The following is a 20,587-nucleotide window of genomic DNA, read 5'->3' as shown; positions in this document are numbered from 1 at the left end:
TGTGTGTGTTTGTTTATGTACTTTTGAGGTGGGCTTCCGCACGGTTCAGTTACATTCATTTATCATAATTAAGTATCTTAAAAGTTGGCGCTGATTGCTGAAGGAGGCCATAAATAGCTGAAGTATGCTAAGAATGCTTTTGCTTTTGCCTTTGCCTTCTACTTTTCCTTTTCTTTTTCCTTTCCATTTATTTTCTATTCTTTTCTCTCTGTTTTTATCAATATAACTGACAAATTCAATTACTTGATAAAAGGCAAAGAGACGCGTCGTAGCTCGCCGGGCGAGTGCTGAGAGCGCTGAGAGCACGAATTCCGCGAATTCTGAGCGCTTTTCATTAATAACACTAGAATTAACCGAGAGGTTACTGAAAGTCAAGGCCAAGCAATCAAAATATATATAAGCCAATAACGAAATGCCAACGAGCGAAATTCGACACACGCCACAAGGTTAGAAAACGCTGATGATGGCGTCAGAGATACCCTATAAGGCTAAGCTACCTTAGATGCAGAGAGCAAAACAAAACAAATGGAAAAACAAAAGCGGCTTAATTTGACACTTAGACTACCCCTTCTTGTAGCTGTACAATTACAGGGTATGCTGGGGCAAGCAAACTGAAAGAAGAGAGTTAAAGTCGACAGAAAAAGACTTGACAAAGTGCTAATACGTGTGAGAGCGAAATGTATATATATATATACATACATACATACATACATACATACAGTTATATACATATTTCTGTGTGCTGACTGCGTGGGCGTATGGGTATTATGGATGCCCACTCCATTGACAACCCCTAAGTTCCCAACCCCTGGGCAATTTAATTTCGGCTTTGTCTAAGCTGCTTAGACTTTCTATCTCTTGGTCAACATTTACTAACGGTAATACAAGTGAAAAATGACAACATAAAATACAAAAAAAAAAAAAAATAAATAAAAATTATAATAATACTAAAGCAACATTAGTGAGAAACTTTGCTCATATTTCGTATTCCAGCTAGCCGCAGAATTAAATTAATGTTGGGTTGAACTCATAAAACACGAATAACGTTTATGTAAAAGCGTGAACAATAAAAGCAATGCCAAAAATAAAGGGGAAAAAATAATAAATAGTTTAAATTAAGTGAAAAAATTGGTAAAAAAAAAAAAAAAAAAATTATTAATAATAATAAATTAATTTTAAAAATATATATAAAAAATAATAATAAAAAAAATTAATTAATTAATATAAAAATAATTAATAAATAGAAAAAAATAAGAGAAGGGAAAATAATAACAATAAATAGTTTTCAATTATAATTCTAAAAATAGTTCACTAAAATAAAAATAAATGATTAAATAATGAAAGGCATTTTACCTTTCAATCTATCTTACATTTTAAAATACTGTTATTGAAATCCATACAAAATTTCCCAGCTCACGTCACATTTTAAAGCTTTTAAAAAGCTCAGCCTCAACTGCAGCCAACTGCGATAATTGCAACCTTTTAAGTAAAAAATGCATTTGAAATTCGCTAGAATAAAGCTGCAGCCGAAAAGCTTTGTGGAGGTGCCAAAGCTTTGGCCAGCGCACCTAAATGGGTTGCATTACAAACTATTAAGGCAAAGCTTAAGTTGTCAGAGAACAGGCCAAAGCTTTGCAATGCAACTGCAACTGATGAGCTTTGCTGCATTCTGAGCTGTAGGCAACTCTATGCAGCTTAAAGAGAGAATCAGAGAGAGAGAGACAGAGAGAGTGAGTGAACTAGTATTAGACACGCCACAAGTTGTTGCAACAGCGCAACAGTTGCAGCCAAACGTCAGCTGAGAGCAGCCAAACAGCTGTTGCGAAAACGCAAAAAACAAAAGCTTTGCTGAAAGGCCTTGACAGTCGGAGCAACCACCCAACCCACCCAGCCACAATAATATGCAACATACTGAATGGTGGCGCCGCACAAGGATCCGACTCTCGACTGTGGCATTGAGCTGCCCTTGATCGTTGGTAACCTTCGTGAATCCGTTGCACGCGTTTCCTGTGCAGTAAGGTCGCCCTTCGCGCTCTCGTGTGGCACGCTGCAAGCTGCTAACTAATTGCTGCCACGCAGAAACAGTTGCCACCAATTGAACCTAATTGCAACGTAATTAGGTTTGAGTGACATTTAGCACAAGTTTTCAGTTTACTTGGCGTTGGCTTGGACGAAAGATGCCGTTAATACAGAGCTTTGGGGCTGCTGCGAAAAACGAGCAATTGCATCTGTCTCTGGCTGCATGTTGCAAGCACATGTGCTGCCTCTTAGGCCAACTAATTGCAACTTAATTAGAGCTGGATAGGTTTCTACTTTAATTTGATTGAAAATGTGGTTAGTTAACTGCAGCTGGAGCACGGCGTAAATGCAGTGGAAAGAAATTAATATTGAATCTTGTTGCATTGTAAGGTAATTAAAAGTATCTCACGGTAAATCAAAAAGTATCTCAAAGTAGTAACAGTTAGATATGAGAGCTGTTAGATATGAGAAGATTATAAATTGAGGCAAAATATATTTTCTTATGTATTCCATTAAATTTTAGGCTTGGCGCCTACATGATCTAACTGAAATAATGAAAAAGTAATCATAATTTGATAAAATTAAAAGTATCTCAAAGTTGAAGGATACAAAAGATTCCAAGCCTAAAATTGACTTAAGCTTTATAAATTTATCAGTATTTGTTTACCTATTTTTGTTTATGTGGAAAAGTTAATCAATTGTAATATTAAACAAAAGTGAAATAAATGTAAGTAAGTATAAATATAAATGTATAAATAATAATAATAAAAAAAAATTAAAAAATTAATAAATAATAATAATAATAATAATAATGAAAATAAATAATAATAATAGTAATAATAATGAAAATAAATAATAATAATGAAAATAAATAATAATAATAGTAATAATAATGAAAATAAATAATATATTTTTCTTAACCTTAATTTTACCTAACTTTACTAACGTATTTCCAGTTTTCATTTGAATCCATTAAGAAAACTTTTCAATATGCAATATACTCCGCAAATAAATAATATCTCAAAGTTAAGTGTTTCTACTGAAGTCAGCTTTTTAACATAGCTAATTTATTTTAATTTTTTTTAATTTTATTGAGCTGAATATTTATACTTTTTTTTACATTTTATTTACGAATAAAAAAGTAAATAAAGAAATATAAATATTTACGAATAAAAATCAAATAATCTATTTATGAACTATCATGAACTCAAAAGAAACAAGAAACAAGATTTTAATATTCCAGTTAATACAAAAATCTATCCCAAAGGCAATAGCCTGGCATATAAAAGAAGTTGCCTCCATGCAAAGCTTTGAATCTTGCAGTAAATTTTCTTAACTGCCGTTTAATTTCTTATTTACATCTGTATATATATAGAGAGAGAGAATTAGAGAGAGAGAGAGGGGGAGCTAAATACTAAGTAGGAGTCTGAACATCCAGCTGAGACGAAAAAGTATCTTCAAGTAGTTTAGTCTATTCTATTCCCTTTCTATGACTATGCCCTGTGCCTCTGCCTTTGCCTTCGTCTTCTCCTTAAGACTATTTATCTATTTTGTTTGTACATTTTACAGTTGTTGTTGTGGTTGCTTTTGTCGTAGTGTTGTATTTTTTTTTTTTTTTATTACGCAAAGCGCACGCCAACGACCTTGACCATCACAATTTATTTTCATTTTACTTTTCGCTTGCTCGAACGCGCAAGTGAGTGAATGAAAGAGTGAGAGCGAGCGAGAGAGACATAGAGAGAGGGCGAGAGAGGTAATGAGAGTGTGAGAGAAAGCCTCTCTACTTGCATCTCTTTCTATCGGTCGTTTGCTCTACATGTAGTTGTTTGCCAAGCAGTGAGTGACACACATTTTTGTGCTGAGAACAGACTAATATATATGTACATATATATATATATATGTATATATACATAGGTGTGTTTGTGTGTGTAGGTGCTATTTCCATTTGGCTTGCACAAGACCCATGCCTAAAGCCTTCCATAAACTGCTTTTATTATACCCTGGTCGAAAAGTATTATAATTTCATTGCAAGATTGTTTAGAAAGCCTTGACATTGGCAATTTTAATCTTATAGTATATAGAGAAATATAGTAGAAATATATATATAGTATATACAGCTGTGCCCATGAAAATCAGCTAGTGCGACTAAAGACCACTAAATGTTGATAAACACAATATAATTAAAACTATTTTAAATTTATATGTTTATCTTGTGGCTAAAAACTTAAAATAGAATCTATAAATAAGATCGATTAATATTACTTGGGGAATTACGGTCTGAGCGGAAATAGCTTATAAGCCTATAGCTTAATTGTATTAAATATGAATAAATTGTTAAATTAAAGCAATAAATTTGTAATCTTTGCAATTGAATAAAGTCCAATAAACAATTTCATAACGATTTTCATATACATAACATATTTTAAACAATTTATGAAATTTTATTAGATTTCTTTTTTTTTTCTTTTCTTTCTATATTTAATATATTTAACTTCTTTTTTTTTTAATATTAATTTTTTTTTTTTTTTAATGTAGTATTTTATATATACATAAGTATAAGTATTTTATTTTTTGATAATTATTATATAATTTATATTAATATCAAATAAATTTAATTTTCCTATATATTTTATTCTGTATAAAAATAAAAAATAAATAATAAATATAAATATACAAAATAAAAAAAAAAAAAATAAATAAAATAGTTTATTTAAGTTCTTTGTCATATCTATTTAAAATGATATTCATGACATTTATTGCTATAAAATTCTAATATAAATATAAATATAAAATAATATTTATATACATAATTTTGTAAATTTTATTTTTTATATTTATATTCTAGTTTTATATCAATGTATGTATTATTTCATTATAAGAACATTTTTATATATTAATTTTTATTTTTATTTTTCAGTATATTTATATATATTTTTATTTTTAAATAAATAGAATAAATTTAATATTTTTTAAAATTTTGTATAAATTATTTTTCAATAATTTTATTTAATTGATGCTCTTTTAAATACTCTATTTGTATTGGTATACCTCAATATGTGATCTCCAATTTTGACTGTATTAAATCTCTTTTCCAATCATTTAAAAATAGATTAAACAAAAATTTTGGCATAAGCCAAAAAGCTTTCCACAAAGAACAACCGAATATTATTGCATTTCGATTTTCAGTAACAATAATAAAAGTCAAACGGAAATAATTGAAAATATTTGTAGTAGAAAATGAACGACCCAAAGATGCCCTATATAAAGATTAACCTAATCTATACAGCATATATAAAATAACCTTGACTTGTCATATTTCTATTTATATTCAGAGATAATCATCTGTTGCTCTATTAAAAGCCACCCTTTGCACTCACCTACACCTCGGGGCACCTGCTCATCAATCTCTCTGTATACAAACTTATAATACGGAAGCAGTCGAGGCGGTCTCGTGGTCAAGCAATAAATATGCGAATCGAGTCGAGCGATCATCGTGCCTCCTGTCCGTGGGCACCAGCATACATACATACATACATACCTCTACATACGTATGTGTGTATGTGTATAAAAATACATTTTCAATGTCGCCCAACTGTGCAAAAGTAATGTGGGTGAGGTCAATGCGGCCAATGCGAACGTAAATTTCTGGGGGCAGACATTGTGGGGCGCTGAGGAGGGGGCGCTGCTGCAACGACGTCAGCCGGCAGCACAGTGGGCAGCCAGCCAAGTGTGCCCATTGCGCGGAAGTGAGCCAAACTGGCCGGCTAAGCAAAGCCAACCCAAGCCAACCCAAGCCAAACCAATTATAATTGTCAAAGAAATTTCATCATTCAGGCACAGCAGCGCTGATGACCCTGCTGCCGGGGCAATATATACATACATACACACTTACATATATGTTCTTTTTGTTTTGTTTCTATTTTGTTAAAAATAGCTCTCAATTTGTGGCAGAGAAAGTGAAATGTAGCGAGCAGCGCTTTGAATTGGGTTAGTCGAACTAATAACAAACAAAACTAGAGAAAAGCCAAAACCAAAATCGATTTTCCTGCTGCGCTATTGACGCCCAACGTCTGTGCATTATATAAGTATATGCATATATATATATATATATATATATATATATATATATATATATGTATGTATTTCTATATGTATCTCTTTCAATATTACGTATACGCCCGCTTTGCCATTTTAGCTGCACATTGTTGACGCAAGCGACGCTCTCAACTCCTTTCAGTCATTGTCCTCGCACTTGGACTTGAATATTCCTGATTGCACAATTTACTCGGAATTCACATTGTTCTTGTCCTTGTTATCCAATGTCACCTCAACGACTGTTGCCGCATCCGCATTCCCAACCATTGGCCCTGAACAGGAACTTGTCAAGTGCAGAAGGTCTCTGGCTCATATCGCATCATCACAGTTATGTTCCCTCAATGCTCCATTGCACTCTCTATCTCCCACTCTATCTCCCTCTCTCTCTCTCTCTCCAGCTCCCTTTGCGGCTCTTGCTTACGATAAAGTTGCTCAATTGCTACGTAATTTGATTAAGTCTAACGCAAACTGTAAAATTTCCTGCTCCTGTTGCCCAGTAGGATCCCTCGGAAAAGTTTTCAACTCATAATATACATGTTGAATACTTTTTAATTGATAAATGGAGCATCTCAGTTATATCAAAGTGAGAGCTAAGCAGGTTAACGGAAGTTAGAGTGTATTACATCGAAGTTTACTAAACTAAGTAAAAGCAACTGTTCCTTTCCACTATTTGTCTGCATCACAAGTAAATGAAAACATATATATATAAATTTAAAATGAAAACAGGAAACATAGTCTATAAAGAGTTAGCTAGAGCTGAACTGGACTCTCGCTCACTCTCTCTCTCCCTCTCTCTCTCTCTCTCTCCGCTCTCTCTCTCTCTCTCTCTCTCTCTCTCTCTCACTCTCTCTCTCTCTCTCTCTGGGGATTACCCTCATTGCCATTACTTCCTAGTTTATGGGTTTATAGTACCTCTGACCTTAAACTAAAGTACATATTTGGCCCCCGCCGCTCAGTGGCGTTTCCTGCTCACGGCCCCCGTCCCACCCATCGCATTCGAACAACATTTGCATTTCAGTTGACGTGCATGAACCTGACATTGAACGTGAATGTGTTGGCAATGAAAATCCGAGGAGGGGCGACGGTTGGACAACGAACACCCAATCGTTGTTATTGTTGCATTTGGCTAGTGTGAATTGGAGGTCAGGTCAGGGCCATGGCACTTGACATTTTTCCAATGGCTGCACATAAATACGGGCACCGCTAGTTGGGGCTTAAGCGTAGGGATACAGTAGGTTAATGTGCTGCCCCGATATATATGTATATATGGGCATGTATATACATTTATATATTCCAGTTGGTTTCAAACAGATCTCAAATGTTAGCTACGCCCAAGTTATTGACCTAAGTCAAGGACGCAAACGTAAGCTGCGTCGAGTCGGTTTTTTAGGCGCGAAAAATCCTCGTGGAGCTGCACAAAAATAGCGTGATATAAATAGCGCCCTAGTCTCTCTCCCTCTCTCTCTCTCTCTCTCTCTCTCTCTCTACCTGTTCTTGTCGGCGGGCCTGAGCCTGACTGCGCGCTGATTTGTATTTATAAACTTCAGCCGCCAAGTCGTTGACAATATCAAGGTCTCTGCGTTGCTTTATTGTTTGCATTTGTAAAATGGCCCAGCCCAACGCCCTAGTCCTTCCATTTCGTGCTGCCGTTCCAGTCGGATCCCTCTGCAGCAGCAGCAGCAGCAGAAGCCAACGACTTTTGCTTGTGGGTCAATGGCACTTGCAGCCCAGCGCGCTGTCGTTGCCTCTCGCTCTGGCCACTGCACTCGCTTGCCCTTTTCACAGACTCTCGCCCTCTCTCTCCCACTCTGTCTGTCTTGCTCACTCACGCACGCACGCTCGTTTAACCAGTTCTGTTTTGCGCTGATCCAGCTAATAAGCAGACATAGACATGCCCGCTCTTTTGCACTTCATACTCTTCTTCCTCTTTTGCCTCTTCTTCGGTGCTCTGCCCTTTTGCCTGCCTGCTTGCCCTACATTGTGCATGTGCCGTCGCGGCTTGATTCAGCGCTTCTTCAATTTGATTTTATGCTCACTGCTTGTGCATGTTATCTACAGCTTCGTCTGTGCTCCCTCTCTTTCACTTCTTCTTCTGCTTCGTCAACTTGCTTTGGCTGCTCTGCATGCTGTTTTTCCAAAGTTCAAGGTCTTCGCTGCGCAGTTCAACGTCGCCGTCGACGTCTTCGTCATCGTCTGCACAGATTTTACTTCATTTGTTTTTGTTTTTATCAATTTTTTTTTTATTTCTTTCGATTTCAGACCTTTGTCTGGCCATTCTCAGCGCGTTGATTTCGTTTTCTTTTACTCTTCTTTTTTTTTTTTTTTTGCTGGTCTTACACTTCATATACAATTTACACAAAAAAGAAAAAATTATTCGCCCTTTCTGCTCGCTTGTTCTGCTCTGCTGGCCGGTTTAATTATTTGACTTGATTCCAGCCTTATTTATACGCTCTCTGCCGCAGTCGCTGTCGCTGCTCCTGCCTCTGCTTTTGCCACTGGCTTTGCCTCTGCCTCTGATTTTGCCTTGCCTTTGCTCTACTGCTGCCTCTGCCTCTGTCGAGCCTCTACCGCTGCCTTTGTCTCTGCCTCTGCCGCTGTCCTGCCTCTGCCCTTTGCTTACGCTCTCACTCTCACTCAGCATGCAATTTGACTTTCGAGCCTCACTTATTCTCTGCGTAATTAAGACATTTCCGGTTCATGACCTAAATGTGTTATACAAAAACGACTTGGGTGGCGTGTCGTAGACAATGCTTAGATATATTTAATATATAACAGTTAGAATTAGACACCTCAAGGCAGAGCCAATATTGTGGTTATCTAAATATACTATTATATGCACTATTATATTATAAATAATAGATGAAGTGCACACTCAAGATCATCTGCTGTACGTAATTAAATACGTATACTCAAGTACTTAAATGATATTTCCTCAATACTGTCATACTGTCATACTTTGGCCTTCTTGGCTATCGGCAAAAATCTTTGCGTCTGTCTCACTCTCTCTGCTCAGATTTATAACAAATGTGTCTTACATAGAGCACTGCGTGACCATTTGGGGGCTATCGCTCAAAACTCAGATGACTCAGATGAGGTTGAGAAATTTTAGACTTTTACCCAATGACTCAGAGTCGACCTTCAAACGTAGCTGTCGAACCAAACCAAACCAAAAGTATAAAGAATATACATACATAAATTTGTTTATATGTATTTAAAAAAAAATAATAAAATAAAAACTTCATGTGGGTTTACTTCTAGTTTCTAGTTGTAATATAATTGCCGTTATTCAAATCATAAAATTTATAAATACATATTGTGTAGACAGCGCCTGGGATTACAAAAGACCTCGCCACGTAATCAACGCTCGAGTGGCCTAGTCGCTAGGTCCCGTTACTCAGCCTCGGTAATTGCAAACTTACAAAATGTGTCGCAGCTAACGCACAGAGAGAGAGAGAGAGAACGAGAGAGGGAGGCCAGTTAAACTGACTCTCAAGTTCAACACGTCACATTGTAACTGTATCATGTAACTGTAATTGTCATCAAATTCGATTTTCGCTAATTGTCACAGTTTCTCAGCTGCGACCACCCCGTCCCGCCGCGCCCCGCACCACACACACAACCTTGCAGGAAGTGTGCTAGATTTTTACGTTACGTTACGTTACGTTACGCCTTGCACTTGTTGTCTAATGTGTGTGTGGGCATCGCCCGCTCTCGCTCGCACCGCTGCCAAACGGTAGCAAACAGCACAGATAAATCTATCTTATGTCCCACTCGCTCTCAGCGCTCAGCTCTCTGCCGCTGCTACTGCTGCTTGCTGCCTGCTCTGTCTGTTGTCTGTCGCTGAGCTCTGTTCGCCGCTCTCCGCTCTCCGCTATCCTCTTTCCATTTGCTTTCAGTGTGTCACATTTTTGTGTTGTTGCCCGCCTTTTGCTTTTATTATTACTCGTATTATTATTTGTTGCTATTTCTCTTCCGCTTCTAATGCCGCTTTGACGCGTCAGACGACGTCGAAGTGACCTTGTGCTTTTTGTTGCTATTGCTGTTGCTGTTGCTGTTCTTTTATTACTGTTGTATTTGTTATTATTATTGTTATTGTTGTTGTTGTTTTGTATTGCGCTCCCACTTGTAATTCGCATATTTATACAGTGCACATTATATAATTCTAAACAGGTTTTCTTTATATTTTTGTTGTTGTTGTTATTGTTGATTTTTAATCTGGTCTGTTTATCCGCTAGATACACCTTGCACACCTTTTTAGCGTTTAGCTAACTGTTTCTTAACAATAACTTGAGGTATGTGTTATAATTGTTTATTTTTTTTATTTTTATTATTTGTAAGTTAAGTATCTTACTTAAGACAAAAGTGAAATTAGATTGTTTTTTGTGCAAATTAAATTTCAATTGTCATACGATTCCAAGCAACGTTTAAACGTTAAATGTTTTATTCGAATGACAAATTGTATATATTTATGTATGTATATTTGTATGATTATATATATATATATATATATATATACATATGTAAGTAATTGCATAACGCCAAGGTCTTGTGATTACCAGTTAAGTTTCATAATATTATAGGTCATAATCAATTACTATTTGGTAAATGCAAATTACGCCTCGATTTATAAGTGTTATACTATACTGTTATACAATCGCTTATATATTGCTTTGTATGTTAACAAGGTCGTCTAAGCCGGAAAATTAAGTTAAATTGTTGCCAACGGCTCGAATGAAAGTTGATTAGAACGCAATAAGCTGAATCTCTCTCCCACTCTCTTTCTCTCTCTCTCTGTCTTCCACTCTGTCTCTCTCCTCTTTCTCTAAGCAACAGATTTGCAATTAAATTCTATTTTTTAATATTTTGCCACTGTGCAGAGCATGAGCAAACAATTAACGAACACCTGTATAAAGATGCGGTCTCATTTAATTATTTGCAAATGCCTAATCAAATTCCAATCATTTGCGGTTCAACAAGGTACAAGGTATATGTAGGTGTGCTTATCAGGTATATATTTATATTAACTATATTATATATGCTGCATGACATATAATATTCTTGAATAATTGTTATTTAAAAAGATTATGCATATAATATAAGAATATAATTATAGATTATTATATAAGATATTTCCTAATTATCAAATTTAAATAATATTTTTGATTAATTAGTTGCATAGGATTTATTGTGATTTACATTGAGTGGAGTAGATAAGGTGATACGAATATAAGCGGAAAATTATATGTATGTATATGCCTGCTAATATTTAAATTTAAACATTTTTGTTATAGCTTCAATAGATTGAAAATGAGAAATAAGGAAAATCAGAGAGCCTAGCCAGAGCCTATATTTAATATTGAATAGGGCGTAGAGCTTAGTTGATGTCGTCAATCTCAGAGCCTATAAAAGCTAGAAACTTAATTTTGAGTAGGTCCCTGTCGATCGAGTTAATTTCGAATAATCGTTAACTACTATCGGCTTAAAGATATCGATTAAATCCCCCATCGAAATTATTTTTTTCTCAAATTTTTAGAGCTTCACATAATAGAGCCCAAGCAATATTACATTTAAATATATACGCTATATAGAATTATACATTAAACCTTTCATGTTCTTTATCTTAATCAAACGTAAATATATTATCTAATAATATCATATGTATGTAATAATTTCATATATCATATGAAATTGACTAATATTTATTAGAACATCAGCTATTACGCATACGTTTTCAGCATAAACAACTGTGCAGTATAAGGTGTTGACATATCAATATTATTAATTCATTCATATTTCATTGTTTTGATTGAGTGCATTAAAGCTTTTCCTCGAATGCGTCTGCGTGGACAGAGGCGTTCGTTCGCATAACAATAGTGAAAACAAAATGCTTCTGATTGGCACGCACACACACACACACACACACACACACAGAGCGAAAGAAAGCGAGTGAGTGAGAGCGGGAGGGAGGCAGAGAGAGACTTTCAATCGAATTAACACACTCACACACATACACACGCGCGGGCTAGTGTGAGAGCGAGAGTGGGACAGCTGATAGGCGAACAACGCTTGAGATCTATCTCCGAGCGAGACGCAGCGTGTGCGTGACATTGACATTGAAATTGTGTTGCGCTTCCATGGAATTGAGGGATTTCAGCTATGGCAGGCAGCAGGTAACACACACGCACACACACACACACACATACATACATACATAAAGACAACCTGGTCTTCTTGACCAACACTTTCACAGCCATCGACCCATTTAAAGGCCACATAAATCTCTATCTTGACTCAAACAGCAGCCAACAGCACCCCAGTTGGCCTTGACTTTTATTTACTTAACTTTTAATAAGCGGCAACAAATGCCAGACTTGTTTATTTATTAGCCAGGCGACAGAATATAAAAAAATAAATAAATAAATAAGAAAGTGAGAAATGAAATAAAATTAAATAAATAAATACAAAATCAGTTGCTCGACTGGCCAACCATATGTGCCCATATATATATGTGTATATATATGTGTATATGTACATATATAAATTTATGCATGTATAGCATTAGATTGCCGCTGACTTGGCACCCGTTCGAGCCGTCCTCCACAACTGTCACTTTTAACTGGGTCTCCGGCACCTTTGCCGTGAAACAGGTTTCCAGGGTAACTGCCGGATCGTCAAAAGCACAAAAAGAAGAAAAGAAAGGGAATACAACAAACAAAAAACCCTCACCATACAAATTAATCACAGCGAAATGAATGGGAAATGCAATTTATTTGCTTAAATTCCAATTAAATTCTTTGGACAACTTAATTCAAATTGTATTTATTTATGTAAAATTAATGCTAATAAAATGTTATAATTTAATTGGAAATTTGATTTTAGTTTCAATATATTTATATTCATTTTTTATATAATTATACATATTTTTTCTATATGTATATTAAATAAATTTTATATTTTTAATATATCTAAAAAAAGTAAAATTTTATTTGTAATAATATTTTTAAATATATTTTAAATAAAATTAAATAAATTGCATATTTTTATTTAAAATCATATTGGATAAACTTGGAATATTAATCGGAATATGTTGAATATATGAAATTATAAATTTCTCTTCATAATAATTCAAAATAAATATTATTCATAATTTTTTAATAATTTAATAACTATTTTAATCATATTTTAAGAAATAATTTAAATAAAAAAGAAAACAGAATCCATATACATTTTTTGTTGTTTTACCTATATATATTTTTAATTATAGAGAGTATAAGCATATCTCTATATATGTATGTACGTATACGTAATATTTTGCATAGTGTGCTAAGTTAAACTTTTTTATTATATAAATGTATTAATATATTTTATACTTATAGCAAATTGATTATATTTTCTTGAAGTATATATTATAAAGTTTTAGAAAAGTCATTATTATAATTAACTAAAAATATAGTTTTTAAATCAATTTTATTTTTTGAACACTGGCATTAAATTTATTTTTGAATTTGAATGACTTAATTCTGTTTAGCTTGGATAAATAAAGAGAGAAATAGAGAGAATAAAGAAGAATTTTATAAAACAACGATATAAAAAAAAAGAATTAAAATTTTATTTATTCACGTATATATTTTTGCTTTCATATATATCTTGTAACAAGAAAGAGAGAGAGAAAGAGGGGAATAGAGTGCATGTGGGATATTCCTATTCCCATTCCATTCATTTCAATATTTAGGGTATTACCCAGTCAACCACTCTTGAGCTATTCATAGGTGCTGTAGGAATTCTGAATTCAGAGAGCTGAGCGCGCCAAGTTTATTCCAGTTGAAGTTCAAGGTAAAAGCCGCCGTCAAAACAACAACAAATAAAAATACAAAGTATATATAAAAACGAAAAAAAGAACAAAACAAAAATAAGAAGAAAAAAAAAACAGACACGCAAAAGAATTATCGTATATATACAAAATTAACAAACACAGCAGAGACAAATTTCGCAGCCTTGACAAAAAAAGCACACACGCATACAAATACACACTCACACACACACACACAGAAACACATGTCAAAACTGGAACGAAAAGCGAGTTGGAACAGAGGGCGGGCGTATGGGTGAGTTAGGCGTGGCCCGCAAACAATTTCAATTTTAAATTGATAATTAAATTGCAAATCAAATGCGAGGCGTAGTTCAGAAAAAAAAAAATTTAATTAAAATAAATAAAATTAAAAAGAAATATCTAATAAAAAATGTGAAATAAATATATATACTTATATCCGAGTACATAATGTATATGAATATACATATATATATAAATAATATAAAGCGTGATGTAATACATACAAAGCATTAATTTAACGCCTGTTTTTTAACACTCTGAACGAACTGTGCAATGCATAAGTAAATAAATATTATTGTTTGTTCCGGAACTCAAGAGAATCTGTTTCAATTGCTAAGGCATCAATCAATGATTATATAAACACATTTCCGCCAAGTTCTCTATAGATCTATATATGTATACTAACTACTATATGGCATATGAATATTGGATTTTGTTATATGTGTGCTGACCTTTTATAACTGTAAATGTAAGCCTGTTAGCTCATATATCTATCAATATCCATACACATATACGTATATCTATATATGTTCATATGTCTGTGAAAGCTACTTGACTTGACTAAGTTAACTGTTAAACAGCTTCATAAACTGTCGATTCACTCGGCCATCGAACATAATACACAATTATAGGTTTACACATGACTTTACACCGTGCTACATGATATTCTGAAACGTGACTGTGACTTTATTAGGTATGTTTGCTTAACGTCAAGTAAAGATTATTATTTCAATTTGATTTGAGATTTGAGTTTATACTTGAAATATAAGTAACTAGTATAAAGCTGGAACTATTTTTAGATGTGTGAATAGATAGATCTATACAATTGTCTGCATCATTCTGATATGAATTTTTAAGCACCCAGACAGAAACAGACAATTAACTGTATAAATTTTTTTTTTTTTTTTTTTTTTTTTTTTTTTTATTTTCTTAGACATTTTGGGCGCTTAGCTGATAAATATTTTCAGATGAACTTGTTGACAAGAAAAAGTAAATAGTCAATAGAAAATAGTTTTAGAAAAGACTTAAGTAATAAGTAATTCATATATGGTATATGAATTGGTATTAAATAAGATCTAAATATACTAAAAAATAAAATAAATAGAGTAGAATAAATAAAATTTTTTATAAATAATTGAAAGGATATAAATTAAAAGATATATAAATATTTGAAAAGATCATATTCTATTATAGTTTATTATATAAATATACATGATAAAATATTTATGTATTTTATATTATATTACAGAATATTTATACTATATTTATATATTTCCAATTATTTTCAATTTATGGTCAAAGAAGTTTTCTAGATTTCATTTTGAGAATTTTCTTGAGAAATATTTGTCAAAATTTTTAAATAATGAAAAAAAAAAATGGTTTATAAACATTTCTATAAAAAATTAAATAATCATATTTTAATATATTATTAATATTATGATAAAATAATAATAATTTCATTAATGATATATATATATATATTTCCTATTATTTATAATTTATGCTCACAGAAAAAGTCGCCTAGCCTTCATTTGGAAAATTTGGTCTTTAAATATTTTTAAAAATTTGTAAAAAGTTTATAAATATTTGTATAAACATTTAAAAAAATTTTTTGAATTTTTATAAAATATTTATACAATTTCAATAGCTGCAAAATGTTTGGCAAACTTTGTAGCAAAGTTTTCATTGTCGCACTATTGACTAAATTGCGTGCATGTAAATGTCTAGATTGTGTGACAAGCTGTGTCCAGGGTCAACGGGTTACAGTTACATTAGATACATAATATATAATATACATTATATATAGCTATATATATGATAGTTTCGTAAGGGTATATATTTTGTATTGGCAAATTGCTTCACTTACCTAGATCAGGAATCGAGCTGGACGGCTCTTCGCCATTGCTGTTGTTGTTGTTGCTGTTATTGTTGTGGTTGTTGTTGTGATTGTGGTTGTTGTTGTGGCTGTTGCCGCTGCTGCCCAGGCTCGAGGCATGCTTTAGCTTGGGCGGCGGCGGTGGCGGAGGTGGTCGCATAGCCGAGCTGTTGTTGTTGTTGCTGTTGTTGTTGTTATTGTTGTTGCTGTGAAGCTGGTGCGTTGGCAACTGTTGTTGACAGTGATTGTTGCTGTTGCTGTTGCTGCTGCTGGAGACGATAGGCGTGCGAAATATGTGCGCGGACGAGGACGTTGCTGGGCAGGTGGAGGAGGAGGAGGAGGAGGCGGAAGCGGGCGAGGCGCTGCTGGAGCTGACATTGGCAATGACATGATGTTGGTGCTGCTGCTGCTGCTGGTGCTGCTGTTGCTGCTGCTGTTGTTGCTGCTGTTGTTGCTGCTGTTGCTGATAGTGGTTGGCAGCAATAACATTGACATGCCGTGTGCTTGTGCTGACCACAAATTTGCGAGCAGCCGCTGTGGGCGGCGCAGCGTTAACGAAGAGCTGTTGCGGCGCAGGGGGCGGCAGCGGCGGCGGTGGCGGAGGCGTGACTGGCGGCGTCTGCTGGCGCTGCTGCTGTTGGTATTGCACATGCGTCGGCTGCTCTGCATAGGCCGCGCGCCGATTGATGACGGGCGAGACGGGCGCGGAACGCGAATGGTGATGCAACGGCGGCGGCGACACGGAAAGGCGGCGTGCCACAACGTTGCAAGCGCTGCCGGGCGACAGAGATTCATCATAGAGGCGACCGTCGCGTATGACGCGCACGGCAGAGGAGCGCTGATGCAACTGCAACTGTTGCTGCTGTTGTTGCTGCTGTTGATGTTGCTGTGGGTGCTGCAACTGTTGCTGCTGCTGTTGCTCCTCTAGCTGATGATGCAGCGGAGGAGGTGAGGCAGGTAAACGTTGCTGCTGCTGCTGCTGCTGCTGCGGCTGTTGATAGTGCGCGGCGGAGGGGCTGGCGGAGTGGCGCCTCGGCAAATGCCCGTGCGACTGCGTGGCAGGCAGCGTGCGCGTTATTATGATCTGCGGGGCAGCTGTTGCCGTTGCTGTCTCTGCATAGATTTGCTTGTTGCTGCTGCTGTTGCCGTTGCTGCTGGTGGCGCGCTGCTGCTGCACGTACTCGACGCGCGGCGTCAGTATCACCTTCTGTGTGCCGCCGGGCGTGGTCAGGCCGGTGGGCTGGCGCGGCGGCACTGTCTGCACCTGCACGTGCGTATAGCGTTGCGGCGCAACATTGTTGCTGCTGTTGTTGTTATTGTTATTGCTGCTGCTGCTGTTGTTGCTGTTGTTGTTGCTATTGCTATTGCTGTTACTGCTTTGACTACTGCTACTGCTGCTGCTCGGCTCCGTTTGGCGTCGCTCCTGCTCCTCCAGCTGCAGCAGCTCGAAATCGATGGGCTCCGTCTTGATGTGCTTGGCATTGCTGCTGGCAGCGGCGGCAGCGGCAGCAGCTGCTGCTGCTGCGGCCTCCATGCACTTCAGTTTCTTCAGCATGTTGGCCAATCTAAGTTCTATATATATATATATATGTGAATATATATTTGTATATATATTTCTGTCTGCTTATTGGATTTGATCCTGAATCACTTTGCGTTGTTGCCTCTAAATCTGCCTCTAGTTAGTAAACTCGCTGCTCTTCAGCTTCCTTAACTTGTTCTTCTTGTAAAAATCAGTCTCTTCTTCTTTACACTTGTTGCATATATATATATTTTTTGTGTGTTTTTTGTTTTTATTTTTTGGGGATTATCAAAATGTTTTTTTCAGCCTTCAAGTTGCAAAGTTGTTTTCGTAGTTCCTAGAATATTGTTGCTTACTTCTCTAGCGTTGTCCTTAAACCTGCCCAGATCGAGATATATATATATAAATATATATATTTATTTATATATATTTATAATGTATATGGTTGTTTTATTGAAATATCATGAGGCCTTGTTGTGATTGAGTATGTTATGGATGCTCAATGTTTATAACTAATAATACTTGTTCTGGTTTACGCGAAGTCTCCACAGCAGCTGTATTTACTTTCTATATATGTGAGTATGTTGTAGGTATTCTAAGTAGCTGGAATGAAAAGGCAGAAGAAGAAGAAGAAGAAAATAAATATGAGAAATAAATATAATTGATATAAAATCTCTGCATATAAGGATTTTAATATATTTGTTAATACTAATATTAAATTTAAATAATCAAAACAATTAAAACTTATATAAAATATATTTAAAATTTAAATAAATAAAAAAATAAAAAAATATTTAAATTTCTTTAATTTATTGATTAATTAATTTTTTTAAATTATTATTATTATTTTTTTTTATTAATTTCATTATTGTATTTATATTTTTATATTTATTTGGTTTTCATATTTTGTATATTTATTTGTTTATACATAAATTTCATTTAACTTTCATATTTTACCTATATAATTTTTTTTAACTTTTTAATTTTAAAGCATAATCAAATATAATTTAAATTACATTTTAAAATAACGTCGGTTATTACCGACTGCATAATACTCGCTCACTGCTTAAAATTCATTCAAATAATACTTAAAAAATTATTATTTAGCAAATGTAAACTTAAGCTCCCAAACTTGTCTATAGTTAAAGTTTCGGATATATAAACTATGTATATACATTTTTAGACAAGAGTGTCTACTCTAGAACTCAAGAATTTTTTTCTAGAAATTAATAGTACGAATAATTTTATAATAGTATTTGTCATATACCAAGAATAATCTGGAAAATCTAAGCACTTCATAGCAAGTATATATCTATAAAAATCCAAATATCTAGACTCTATCTGCAATATTGGCGAAATAGTGTGGAAAACCAATATACTCTACTCATTCCGTGAATGAGCATACACATAACTAGATACCTATATGTATTTATGGTATATATATTTCCTCATTCATGCTCATTCTCAATTTAATTTCCTTCATATTTTATGCTGTTAACTTCCTCAACAAATTCTTAAGTAATTAATTTAAAATAATTTGATCATTAGATTTCCAATTAAGCATAGACACTTACTTTTTTATAAATAATTTATAAACCTGATTGATTGTTTGTTTGATTGATTGATGAGTTGATTGTTGAATAATAATGCAAAATTAAATATATTTATTTATAAGTATATATTTTAATGCATTTATTGAAACATAAAGATTTATGTCCTGATATTTGTTGTTGATGAATACTTGAGTTGAGTTTTCTATATATATTCATATATATATATATATAAACTGTTAAAATTAGTTATTTATATAATATGTATGTTTATGCGATTATTGTGTTATATAATTATGACAATTAGTCAGCGCTTAATAACATTTCTTAATTAAATTCATTCACTTTTTGCTTGATCTTTCTCCAAAAATATAATATTTATATTTATGTATATATGTTGTACAGGTGTATATTAATAATATATTTATAATTTATATATATGTAGATGTTTTGCACATGAAACACAACGCGTTAGTTGTTAATTAGTATTATTTATTTTAATAAATTTATATATATATATATATATATTTTTTTTTTAGTAATTTTTCACCTGAGCATTAAATTTATTCATATTTCTGTTGTCGAACTTCTTTATGTTTATATTTTATTGTAGTATCGTTATGGGCTTATAAACACCTTTATAAAAATATATTTATATGCTTATATGTTTTATGAACTCTGAAAGAGTTTTATCTGAGCTTTCTTTGCTTTCTAGCCGAAGGTCAAACACTTTAGTGAGAGCGAGCGAGAGCGGCGAACTTAGAGTGAGATGATTATGTCACTTTTTATTAAAAATTATTATTTTGTTGTATGTTGGAATTTATTTTTGTATTGTATTTCTCCTTTTGTTGAGCGCTTGGCGTATCCTTGTTTAATTTAGCACTTATATTGAACATTTGCACTGCGCACCTGGCGAATAATTCACGCATTTATTTAACAGGTAAAGCTTATTAAAACACATTGCTATTGGCCAGATATATTAGATTATTTTTTGCAGAAATTTTACTGCAGCTGTTTCCCAGCCCAGCATATTATTATGATTTATATATCTATGTTTATTATTTTTTTTTAGTTAGCAGCAACAGCTGGGCGCAGCTGAAGCTTTGTGCAGGGGGCGTGGCTGTATGTGGGTTCAATATGTGAAAAGTGAATATTTGTGAAAATTCAATAGGATGACACTGGGCTCTGCCTGTGGCACTGACACTGACATTGAGGGTCCAAGCAACGCGTTCAAGAGCAAGGTGAGAAGTGGCAACCGCTACGAGGACGTGGACGAGGACGTGGACGAGGACGTGGGCGAGGACGACGACGAGGACGAGGACGAGCACGAGGACTTGAACTGGCAACAGCCAACAGCTGTTCGGGCTGGATTGCTGCTGCTCCTGCTGCTGCTGCGACCGTTTGGGCGCTGCACAAGG

The 20,587-nt window shown here is 34.4% G+C and overlaps 1 protein-coding gene across 1 annotated transcript in view; it reads right to left on the bottom strand.

Moving 5' to 3' along the window:
- LOC6582911 (ecdysone-induced protein 75B, isoforms C/D) overlaps positions 1-18,019 on the bottom strand; it is a 117,820-nt gene extending 99,801 nt beyond the window's left edge. Inside the window, exon 1 of the mRNA XM_032731948.2 lies at positions 16,092-18,019. Coding sequence (XP_032587839.1) covers positions 16,092-17,655 — 1,564 coding nt within the window. The 5' untranslated portion in view covers positions 17,656-18,019. The remainder of the gene's footprint in view (positions 1-16,091) is intronic.
- Between the last annotated feature and the right edge of the window lie 2,568 nt (positions 18,020-20,587).

This window comes from Drosophila mojavensis, unplaced genomic scaffold (genome assembly GCF_018153725.1).
Source record: "Drosophila mojavensis isolate 15081-1352.22 unplaced genomic scaffold, ASM1815372v1 contig_74, whole genome shotgun sequence".
NCBI classification, from domain to species: Eukaryota; Metazoa; Arthropoda; class Insecta; order Diptera; family Drosophilidae; genus Drosophila; species Drosophila mojavensis.
Note: the sequence above shows the minus strand (reverse complement) of the source record. Positions and strands in the feature narration are given on the sequence as shown.